The sequence below is a fragment of the Salvelinus fontinalis genome, chromosome 2 (genome assembly GCF_029448725.1).
Source record: "Salvelinus fontinalis isolate EN_2023a chromosome 2, ASM2944872v1, whole genome shotgun sequence".
Classification (NCBI taxonomy): domain Eukaryota; kingdom Metazoa; phylum Chordata; class Actinopteri; order Salmoniformes; family Salmonidae; genus Salvelinus; species Salvelinus fontinalis.
Genome location: NC_074666.1, coordinates 93,720,591 through 93,732,454, shown reverse-complemented (window position 1 = coordinate 93,732,454; position 11,864 = coordinate 93,720,591). Strand labels below are relative to the sequence as shown.

Sequence of the window (11,864 nt, the reverse complement as noted above, 5' to 3'; positions counted from 1 at the left end):
TTGGATTTGAGATAGAATGTTTCATATTAAGCGACAGTACAGAGAATCTAACCTTTTATTTGAAGGTATTCATAAATATCTGTTTTACTGTTTAGAAATGAAAGCCCTTTAAGTATCTAGTTCTCCCATTTGTATCTATTTGAAGAAGTCATAATTATTAGTTTATATACATATGCTGTACACAATATGTGCTTGAATAATCACAAATGAAGTGTGTGTGTGTGTGTTTATGACGAATGAAGTGTGTGTGTCTGTGGTTATGTATGTTCACGTGTATCACTTAATGAACACACACACTGGACACACACACGCACACATGCACACACACACTGGACACACTGGACACATACAAATACACACTGGACACACACACATACACACTGGACTCCCCCCCCCCACACACACACACACACACACACTGGACACACACTGGACACACAATCAAAACAAGCTCAATGTAGTCGTCGCTTTCAACGAATATGGAACCAAATACTACATTGTTATTACTTTATTACACTTTGAGTGAATGTGTACACTGCCTTTATGGAGAAGTGCCCAGGATTAACCAGGACCAAGAAACCGAACACATACTGTTGTAAAGTCTAGATACCGCAGGTGTTACCTGCCATCTAGTGGAAGATACCAATAAAACACTTTATTATCAGGGTGGGACTGAGCTGAAACAGAAAGTAAAGTTGTTATTTTGTACAGGATCCATTTTGAGACGACAGAGCAGAAAACACTATCTGGAGAGAAGTAATAATAAAGTAAGTATTTCTGAACAATAATATATTCTAACGGACAGAGTAAGAGAATGAATACTTGTAATGAGATATTACTAGTTAGTAGAACTGCTACTTGAGCTGAGTTGCTGACAGACAGCAGTTTTCAATTGGAAAGTAATCAGTAGTCCTACATGTTATCAGTCAAACGTCTGGTAAAGATGGTGGAGGAGCGTTTCAATTATAGGGTTTTATGTTTATCTCAGGGTTACTCAGTCCTTTTGTTCTTGCCCAGCACTTACACACCTGACTCAACTAATCATCAAATATTTTAAGACAGTTTAATATTTGAGGCATACAAATTAACATTCTCAAATTAAAACCTTTTGGGTTTGTAGGGCAGGCCTGTTTACAATTATTAAAGGACTACAGTAATTCACATTTGAGGGAAAAAAACTCAAACTAAACCTGGTTTCCAGTAAAGTATATGTTTAGCTAAATTAAAGTAAGAGAGATGTCTTGAAGAAGGACTACAAACCTGAAACTAAACAAGATTCGGTACAATGTCATGAGTTACTGCTGTGGCATGCAACTGACTGTTAGCGCCAACCTCTGGTTACTGTTGTTATATAAAGGGGTCGTGCCGTGAAGCGTTCCCTGAAGTCTCGCGATGTTGCGCCTCTGGGTGCCCTGCACCAGTGGGACAGTTCGTTTGGCATGACCCGGTGCTTTGAGTGAGTGGACATTTCACTTAAGGACCAATGGAATGGTCTACAATGTGCAAACTCTGCTCATCCGGGTAGCCGGGCCATGGAAAACAAACTTGCCCAGTGACAATCAAAAATATTACCTACGCAGTTACAACATGTCTGAAACTGTGGCTCATATGTCTTGGCAACATTAGAAGAGGGATATATTTGTTGATTTGAAGGGCTGATTGTGGTCGGTAGGCTACTAACTATTATAAAATTAGGTCGTCGTCAGACATTCAATAGTCTAAGTAGGTTTGAGCTACAGTATGATCACTTGTCATGCTAACCGACCTGATGGTCTGCATTGGAAATATTGTGAAAAATATCTGGATTAGGCTATATACACTACGTGACCAAAATAATGCTTGTTTAACATCTCATTCCAAAATCATGGGCATTAATACAGAGTTGGTTCCCCTTTGCTGCTTTAACAGTCTCCACTCTTCTGGGAAGGCTTTCCACTATATGTTGAAATGCTGCTGAGGGGAATTGCTTCCATTCAGCCACAAGAGTGTTATTGAGGTCGGGCACTAATGTTGGGCGATTAGGCCTGGCTCGCAGTCGGCGTTCCAATTAATCCCAGAGGTGTTCGATGGGGTTGAGCTCAGAGCTCTGTGCAGGCCAGTCAAGCTCTTCCACACTGATCTCGACAAACCATTTCTGTCAGGACCTCGTTTTGTGCACAGGGCCATTGTCATGCTGAAACAGAAAAGGGTCTTCCCCAACTGTTGCTACTAAGTTGGAAGCACAGAATCATTGTATGCTGTAGCGTTAAGATTTCCCTTCATTGAAACTAAGGGGCCTAGTCCGAAACATGAAAAACAGCCCCAGACCATTATTCCTCCTCCACCAAGCTTTACGGTTGGCATAATGCATTGGGTCAGGTAGCGTTCTCCTGTCATCCGCGAAACCCAGATTAGTCCGTTGGACCATTGGACTGCCAGATGGTGAAACGTGATTCATCACTCCAGAGAACACGTTTCCACTCCTCCAGAGTCCAATGGTGACAAACTTTACCCACTCCAGCCGATGCTTGGCATTGCGCACCGTGATTATAGTCTTGTGTGCGGCTGCTCGGCCATGGAAACCCATTTCATGGAGCTCCCGACAAACAGCTCTTGTCCTGACATTGCTTCCAGAGGCAGTTTGGAACTTGGTAGTGCGTGTTCCAACCGAGGACAGACGATTCTCACGCGCTTTAGCACTCTGTGGTCCCGTTCTGTGAGCTTGTGTGGCCTACCACTTCGTGGCTGAGCCGTTGTTGCTCCTAGACGTTTCCACTACACAATAACAGTGCTTAGAGGTGCCATTCTCTGACGGTGCCACGTTGAAAGTCACTGAGCTCTTCAGTAAGGCCAATCCATGGAGATTGCATGGCTGTGTGCTCAATTTCATACACCTGTCAGCAACGGCTGTGGCTAGAATAGCCGAATCTACTCATTTGAAGGGGTGTCCCCATACTTTGTATATACAGTATAGTGTACATGCTCTGTCCTGCTACTTACTGGTAGGCCAGTATATTATGTGAACTGGTCTGAACAGGTTTAGGCTGGTCATCTAGGATATGTAGGCTATAGCTGAGGTATAGACCTCGATCTGAACAGGTTTAGGCTGGTCATCTAGGATATGTAGGCTATAGCCAAGGTAAAGACATTAATCTGAATATCACTTAACAAACCCCTATCGTACATTTTAACCTAGCCTGCTTTACTCAATATAAAATCTCTTACTTGTTGCAAAAAAACTTTCTGTACGAATCAATGATTTCCCCCTCAGATCAATCATGCCCATTTCAGCCCTTCTGTCTACACTCTCAGATACGTTTAGAAAATAAACAATTAAAAGACAATAAATTGATAAAACTTTATAAAAATAAGTGTGAGACATGGCCTTGTGTTGCTGAACTGTCTAACTACCTTAACAAACAGTGAGTTATTATTATTAAATACAGTTACCATGGAGAAGTGATGTCACAACTACATGTTCATGTAATTGCATTAAGTCACCTGACTGTTTGGATGTGTCTATTAGTAAATGTTTTATTTATAAGAGATAATTAATAAATGAGAACAATTGACATTAAATAATTAGTTGTCACTGTGTTAACCATAACCAACATGCTGGATCTCTGTTTAGGGGTCAGTGCTCTAAAATGAGTCTCTCTGGGGAGAGAGAGGAGGGGGGCCCTGCCTCTAAAATGAGTCTCTCTGGGGAGAGAGAGGAGGGGGGCCCTGCCTCTAAAATGAGTCTCTCTAGGGAGAGAGAGGAGGGGGGCCCTGCCTCTAAAATGAGTCTCTCTGGGGAGAGAGAGGAGGGGGGCCCTGCCTCTAAAATGAGTCTCTCTGGGGAGAGAGAGGAGGGGGGCCCTGTCTCTAAAATGAGTCTCTCTGGGGAGAGAGAGGGGGGGGGCCCTGTCTCTAAAATGAGTCTCTCTGGGGAGAGAGAGGAGGGGGGCCCTGCCTCTAAAATGAGTCTCTCTGGGGAGAGAGAGGAGGGGGGCCCTGCCTCTAAAATGAGTCTCTCTGGGGAGAGAGAGGAGGGGGGCCCTGCCTCTAAAATGAGTCTCTCTGGGGAGAGAGAGGAGGGGGGCCCTGCCTCTAAAATGAGTCTCTCTGGGGAGAGAGAGGAGGGGGGCCCTGCCTCTAAAATGAGTCTCTCTGGGGAACATGACACCAAAGCTAAGAGGTGAGATGAACGTTGTCTATAAGAATTTATTATGTTTATTTCCAAAAACCTAAATCCACAATTCCTTCACATTAGTTTTTTCATTAGACAATATTGCTCATGGGTACCTTCAATATTACTGTTCTCATAATGTTTTATTAATAGATTTTAGATGTGTATGAAAGTAGTTTTTGTTGTTGCAAAAAGCTATATATCCGTTGTTTAACTGGAATGGGCTGTTCGTATCCTGTATATTTGACTGTGATATGTGGTTGTGTCACCTAGATATCTTAAGACGAATGCACTTACAGATGCCTTATGTTAATTTGACCCAGTTTCTCACAGCAGGAAAATAATCCTGCAGCAACAGGACATGTGAATTATTATGTGGATTATAATGCACTACAAAAATTAAGATGGACATTTTTTTATTGGAAATTACTAACTATAGAAGCCTTTTTTAAAGCTTGAATACACTACAGTACGATAACTGTATTGTATGTCACTCTGGACCCAGTTTCCAGATAGCGATGGAATATAGGCTTACGAGTGTTTTAAGATGCATCTTTCTATGGGATCAATATCATGCCAAATGTATTGTGAATTTACAGCATGCATTTTGTATTTGTGTATCATGATCTGTACAAATAAGTACAAATCCACAAATGTAAATCACCAATCCATAAACGTAAATCACTATTCACAAACAATCATCTTTAAATTTGTATTTGTAAATCGATGTATTGCATTAGATGTATTTTTATAACTGCAGATATGCAGGTAATTTCCAAAGTCCTTAAGACAATCATTTTACTTAAGGCCCTTGGAAATTACCGGCATTAAAAAGTTATTAAAAACATTCAAATGCAATATATCAATTTACAAATATAAATTTAAAGATGATTGTTTGTGGATAGTGAACTGCATTTGTGGATAGTGATTTACATCTGTGGAAAGGGATTTACATTTGTGGATTGGTGATTTACGTTTATTGATTGGTGATTTACATTTGTGGATTGGTGATTTACATTTGTGGATTGGTGATTTACGTTTATTGATTGGTGATTTACATTTGTGGATTGGTGATTTACATTTGTGGATTGGTACTTATTTGTACAGATCACGATACACGAATACAAAATGCATGCTGTGAGTTCACAATACATTTGGCATGATTTTGATCCCATATCTTTCCTACAACGGCTGAAGATGTAACATATGTTTCCCACGCATCACGCAGAGAGAACGGTCACTAAGAGCGTTGTTGGAGCACATTGTTATTTAGAGGATTGATAGAAAGGGAGCGCTGCTCTTGGATCAGTTTTCTCCATTCACTTCATTTATTTCACCATACTGATGACGGATCAGCTCCTAGAGAGATATTACCACCTACGCCTGAAAATATTGAGGCGGCTTATTCTAATGCTTATGTAGCGTGGTTCGTTCTGCGTTGTGTAATTCTTAATGAAGACGCTGCCACAACTGATGGTCTGCTCGTTGAAATCTTTTTATTTGCCCTGCACACGAAGAGACAACACACACGTTACCCTTGGTGCAGTCACAGCTCTCCGGCACCTGCGCGAGCACATGTACACTCACTCAACCACTGTCACAAGTACTTAGAAGTTACAACAGATACCCCAGTCAGTGAGCTCTGTGAAACTTGTTAACATAAATTCCTACACTGTCCACACTATAACAAACGTATGGTTGCAAAACAGTACATTGTATAACCTTATGACGGTTTTATATTAAACAGTTTCGGAGCCAAGGACAACATACCTTGCTAGCCGAGGGTCAGGCAAAAGAGAACGATAAAGTGGTATGGGGATACAGATAACCCGCGATGGGCCAAACCAAAATATACAAAACTTTTACAATCACTTGTATGTACAATATTGGTATGAAAAAGTGTTTGTACACCAAATAAACACATTAGCTATGCAGCTGTAATTAAATAAAAAAATACACTGAATTATTATTATTATTATCAGATTATTAACATCCCCTCTTGACCTGGCCTATTTGAATTGATCCTTGTGTGCAATTTGGTGCGTAATCTAGGGGAACAACATCACACTGCTACACTTATCCAATAAAAATGTACTAAGTCACAGATTCGGCACATCATTGAAATATACTGAGGCAAATTACAGACCGTAGTCTACAAGTAGCAAAATTGAGCTCAATTGATTGACCATGAAATGTATTTCAATATGATTGAAATAGGTCTATAGCCTACTGTTTATATTTTAATGCAGTCATCTGGGCTTTCATTTGAAGCATCATTTTATACATCGCTTGTTTCTATACATTTCAAAGACACTTGCAACTTTGTATTTGTAGTCAACTTTGTACTGAAATTATCAGCAGTCACAGAGAGACGGAGTAACCATGTGATTCTATTTTTAACAGAGCTCTTCTGTGTATAAAATGATGCGGGAAGGTGAAAAAGCATCTACCAATGAACTTAGCTGTTCTACGCTTGGTCTAAGGCAGGCGTTAGATATTGGGAAACAGCTCAGAGATTTCACAATGCTCCTATGAAGGTTTTAATGATGAATTTAGCCTTAAGATGCCGTTGTGAAACCGGGCCTGTTATGCTGATGAAGGAGGACCCAAAAGCGACGTAATAGAAACAGAGTCTTTATTCCATTCTTAAACAAACAATGATTCTCCTGGATCTTCTCAAAGGTAATTCCAACACAGGAAACTGAAAACCTCTTGTCAGTAGAGAGGAACGACTGGAGACGCGACCACAGACTGCAGGTCGCTTCAGGAGGACACAGACCGTAGCTGACATAGACACCTGCTCACACGCAGCATCTGACAAAGGCAAAAAACACGACAGGGCGCAACAAGGACACAGAACAGCAAACCTCAAACAAGAATCCGACAAAGACAGAAGCGGAAAACAGAGGGAGAAATAGGGACTCTAATCAGAGGGCAAAATAGGGGACAGGTGTGAAAGACTAAATGAGGTCGTTAGGAGAATGAGAAACAGCTGGGAGCAAGAACGGAACGATAGAGAGAGAGAGCGGGAGAGGGAAAGAGGGAGGAGGAGAGAGAGGAATAGAAAGAGGGAAAGAACCTAATAAGACCAGCAGAGGGAAGCACAGGGACAAGACAAGATGATCAAAGACAAAACATGACAGGGCCATGGATAAAAACATCTGCTACATTCAAAAGTATATGTTTTACATACAGATTACTGTATATAATTATTTGTTAATTTTTGTATATAAATATTGATGTCACAGATGTATCATTTGTACAGCTCTTTATAAAAAATGTAGTTATTTGTTACATTTGACTGTGTAAAACCAAGCAGTACTACTTACTTCTCTGAGATTGAGGAAGATGTATAGCATTTAACAAAAAAAATATATACATATTTGTTTCTCTTAAATGAAACCATGAATTGATAGATTTTAAACAAATACATATCTGTCATTGAACAACCCCATGCCATGATTAGATAGTGACAAAAAACACCAATCTCTTTCAGAATTTCTTTGAACAATAAAAGCTCATTTACCAACATTTGGAATGAAACTCTTCTTATGTTTCACCATCTGAACTCAGAGTAGATGAGAGACATAATGTTTGTCTCTGTTGTGTTGAAGTCCAATCAAGCAGGAGAGACCAGCTTCCCCTGTACCCAGCTGTGTGTCCATGAAAAGTGACCAATCTATGAATCCTCCTATAGTGTTTAAAGAGGGAGACTTTTCTATTGAACAAAGGTAAGAAGAACTCATGGGTCATGGTCAGTGAGTTAAACAACACTGTCTCTAGTAAATTCTCCTCTCCCATTTCCCATTTATTTTTGCTGTTTTCATAATCCATATGCTAATCCTTTTTTTCCCATTTCCATAGTCCTAAAACAATTAACATTGTGTCTGTGTGTGCACTCCCTGGATGAGGAGATGTAATCTCATGTTTTGTCCACAGCAACCAACAGGAGAGATCAGAGTCAGAGATTCTCAGTGCTCAGTCTTCCCAGAGTCATCAAACAGACCTGGCCTCCATATTCAGTGTATGTGGTCCTGTTATGTACATTTGTTTTTGTTCACCTCAAGTGAAGTTGATCTGTCAATCATTCATTAATGTGTTAATGAGAGAGCATTTATTCTCTTGCTTAACTTATTTACTTTATTTATTTCAGTTGCTTGAAGAGAATATTATGACATTTGTGAAGAACGAGCTGAAGATGTTCAAGAGGATTCTTAGTCCAGAACTCCCAGAAGGCTTTGAGTTTCAGAAGCAGGATATGGAAATGGTGGATGCTGAAGATGAGCAGCAGGAGAGCAGTGCCAGAGAGGGGGCTCTGAAGATCACACTGCACATCCTGAGGAAAATGAACCAGAAGGAGCTTGCTGACACACTAGAGAAAAGTACAAACATTTAAAAGCTGTAGCTAAAGTGGCTGTGTAACTCAATGCCTTAACACAACACCTAGTGACCTCGTCAAGTAGCAGCAAGGATGTGTTGTGTTGATTAATTTAGACAGAGAGAAGAGGAGAGACAGAGGAGAGAGAGACAACATGAATAATACCATCACTAATACCAGTAATGATATAAATCAGTCACACCAGTGTGTAATGCATTATGAAAAATGTACACATTTATAAACACAGTAAAGAGAATAACATATTGTAATGTACAACATTAGAACACAGTCCTAAAATACTGTAGGCATTAAAATAGATATATTAATATCCTTTGTGTTATTTCTAGATTCAGATGACCTTGCTGTGATTTGCCAAGGTGAACTCAAATCTAATCTAAAGAAGAAGTTTCAATGTGTATTTGAGGGGATCGCTAAACAAGGAACCCCAACACTTCTCAATAAGATCTACACAGAGCTCTACATCACAGAGGGTGGAACAGGAGAGGTCAATAATGAACATGAGTTGAGACAGATTGAGACAACAACCAGGAAACAAGTAAGACCAGAGACTGCAATCAAATGTAACGACATCTTCAAACCCTTAACTGGACAAGACAAACTTATCAGAACTGTGCTGACAAAGGGAGTCGCTGGCATTGGAAAAACAGTCTCTGTGCAGAAGTTCATTCTGGACTGGGCTGAAGGAAAAGCAAATCAGGATGTCCAATTTGTATTTTCATTCCCTTTTCGGGAGCTGAATTTGATGAAAGGGGTAAAACACACTTTGATTGAACTTCTCAATCACTTCTCAATGGAAACCAAAGAATCAAGAATCTCCAACTACAACAAGTACAAAGTTCTGTTCATCTTCGATGGTCTGGATGAGTGCCGACTGCCCCTCGATTTCCAGAAGAACAAGATATGTTGTGACGTCACAAAGTCAACCTCAGTGGATGTTCTGCTGACAAATCTCATCAAGGGAAATCTGCTTCCCTCTGCTCTCCTCTGGATAACTACCCGACCTGCAGCAGCCAATAAGATCCCTTCAGGGTGTGTTGACCAGGTGACAGAGGTACGAGGGTTCAATGACCCACAGAAGGAGGAGTACTTCAGGAAGAGATTCAGTGATGAGGACCTGGCCATCAGAATAATCTCACACATAAAGAGATCAAGGAGCCTCTACATAATGTGCCACATTCCAGTCTTCTGTTGGATTTCTGCAATAGTCCTTGAACACATGCTGAAACACAAGAGAGAAGAGATGCCCAAGACTCTGACTGAGATGTACACACACCTTGTGGTGTTTCATACCAAATGGAAGAATGAAAAGTATCTTGGGAAAGAGACAGGTCCACACTGGAATAAAGAGAGCATTCTGTCACTGGGAAAATGGGCTTTTCAACAGCTTGTGAATGGCAATCTGATTTTCTATGAAGAAGACCTGAAAGAGGCTGGCATTGATGTCAATGAAGCCTCAGTGTACTCAGGATTGTGCACACAGCTCTTTAAAGAGGAATGTGGGCTGTACCAGGACAAGGTGTACTGCTTCGTGCATCTGAGCATTCAGGAGTTTCTGGCTGCTGTATATGTGCTCATCTCATACATCAACAACAATGAGAATCTAATGGCCAAACCGCAATCAATGTTCAGCTACTTTTTTGCTCTGTTCAGATACGAGCCTGAAGTTCCTCTCTACAAGAGTGCTGTGGATAAAGCCTTACAAAGTGAGACTGGAAACCTGGACCTTTTCCTCCGCTTCCTTCTGGGCCTCTCACTGGAGTCCAATCAGAAGCACTTACGAGGCCTTCTGACAAAGACAAGAAGCAGCTCACAGAGTCATGAAGAAACAGTCAAGTACATCAAGGACAAGATCAGGGAGAATCCCTCTCCAGAGAGGTGCATCAATCTGTTCCACTGTCTGAATGAACTGAATGACCATTCTCTAGTGGAGGAGATCCAAAGATACCTGATATCAGGAAGTGTCTCCAGTGAAGAACTCTCACCTGCACAATGGTCAGCTCTGGTCTTTGTGTTGCTGACATCAGAAAAGGAGCTGGAAGTGTTTGACCTGAAGAAATACTCCAGATCAGAGGAAGGTCTTCTGAGGCTGCTGCCAGTGGTCAAAGCCTCCAGAGCTGCTCTGTGAGTACAAACATGACATTTAAGTACCAATCATCAGGAAGAAATATTCTGTTTAGAGAACTGATATTGAAAAACATATTGAATCAATGCATTGATGTTGATTGATCAATTGATTGATCAATTCATTGATGTTCACATTAGTATAACAAAATGACCATACAATTCTAGGAGATGGAAGATGAATCTATATTTTGTTTGGTAGAATTAACCAAATGCATCTGTAATTATCCTTCTACACTATTGGTGTTAAATTAACAGTGTGTTTGTGAAATCATGATGATCTCTCTGTCAGGCTGTCAGGCTGTGGAGTCAAAGAGAAAGGCTGTGCTTCTCTGGTCTCAGCTCTGAAGTCAAACTCCTCACACCTGAGAGAGCTGGATCTGAGTAACAATGACCTGAAGGATTCAGGAGTGAAGCTTCTCTCTGCTGGACTTGGGAATCCTCGCTGTAAAGTGGAGACTCTGAGGTCAGTATTCCTGTAGTTGGTCAACAAGTGAGAACTGTTTTTTATTTTTTTTAATGTAACCTTTATTTGGCCTAGACAGTGAAGCTTACAGTTTTGATTTTGTCGCTGTGCTGCAGAATTTTTGGATTTGAGGTGGAATGTTTCATATTAGGCGACAGTACAGTGTGTTACCTTTTATTTGAGGGTAATGGTGAGAGGTTAGCATGTTTTGTTGTAGCCTCTTTAACTTTCTCACTCATTATTATTCATGATTCATACATGATATTTCTCAATCATGGCACCATCAGGATTACTTTAGTAGCGTTTAGAAACATGTACTCTACTCACTTTGAAAGAAAATGACTCAACACAAAGAATAGCAGAGTGATTTTAAATAGATTGTACTCTTTGCAGGCTGTCACGCTGTCTAGTCACAGAGGAAGGCTGTGCTTCTCTGGTCTCAGCTCTGAAGTCAAACCCCTCACACCTGAGAGAGCTGGATCTGAGTGACAATGACCTGAAGTATTCAGGAGTGAAGCTGCTCTCTGCTGTACTGGGGAATCCCCGCTGTAAACTGGAGACTCTGAGGTCAGTATTCCTGTAGTTGGTAAACTAGGTGATAACTGTTCACCAGATCCACATGTGTTTCCCAGTCACACATAGTCCACACCATATGTGTTTGGAAAGTGAAGTTACAGACACACACACACACACACACTGGACACACTCATACACTGGATACACACACA

At 40.8% G+C, this 11,864-nt stretch overlaps 1 protein-coding gene across 1 annotated transcript; it reads left to right on the top strand.

Moving 5' to 3' along the window:
* The first annotated feature begins 3,870 nt into the window (after positions 1 to 3,870).
* LOC129867680 (NLR family CARD domain-containing protein 3-like) lies at positions 3,871 to 11,719 on the top strand. Its single transcript, XM_055941248.1, has 7 exons — positions 3,871 to 4,159; positions 7,765 to 7,881; positions 8,090 to 8,174; positions 8,304 to 8,532; positions 8,876 to 10,670; positions 10,963 to 11,136; positions 11,530 to 11,719. Exons 1-7 carry the CDS (start codon positions 3,897 to 3,899, stop codon positions 11,717 to 11,719), a joined length of 2,853 nt encoding a protein of 950 aa, XP_055797223.1. The 5' UTR covers positions 3,871 to 3,896.
* Positions 11,720 to 11,864: the final 145 nt, after the last annotated feature.

Coding starts and splice junctions, on each gene's coding strand:
- LOC129867680 (XM_055941248.1), top strand. CDS start 3,897: ATGAGTCTCTCTGGGGAGAGAGAGGAGGGGGGCCCTGCCTCTAAAATG. Junction 7,882..8,089: donor GACTTTTCTATTGAACAAAG/GTAAGAAGAACT, acceptor TTTTGTCCACAG/CAACCAACAGGAGAGATCAG. Junction 8,175..8,303: donor ACCTGGCCTCCATATTCAGT/GTATGTGGTCCT, acceptor TATTTATTTCAG/TTGCTTGAAGAGAATATTAT.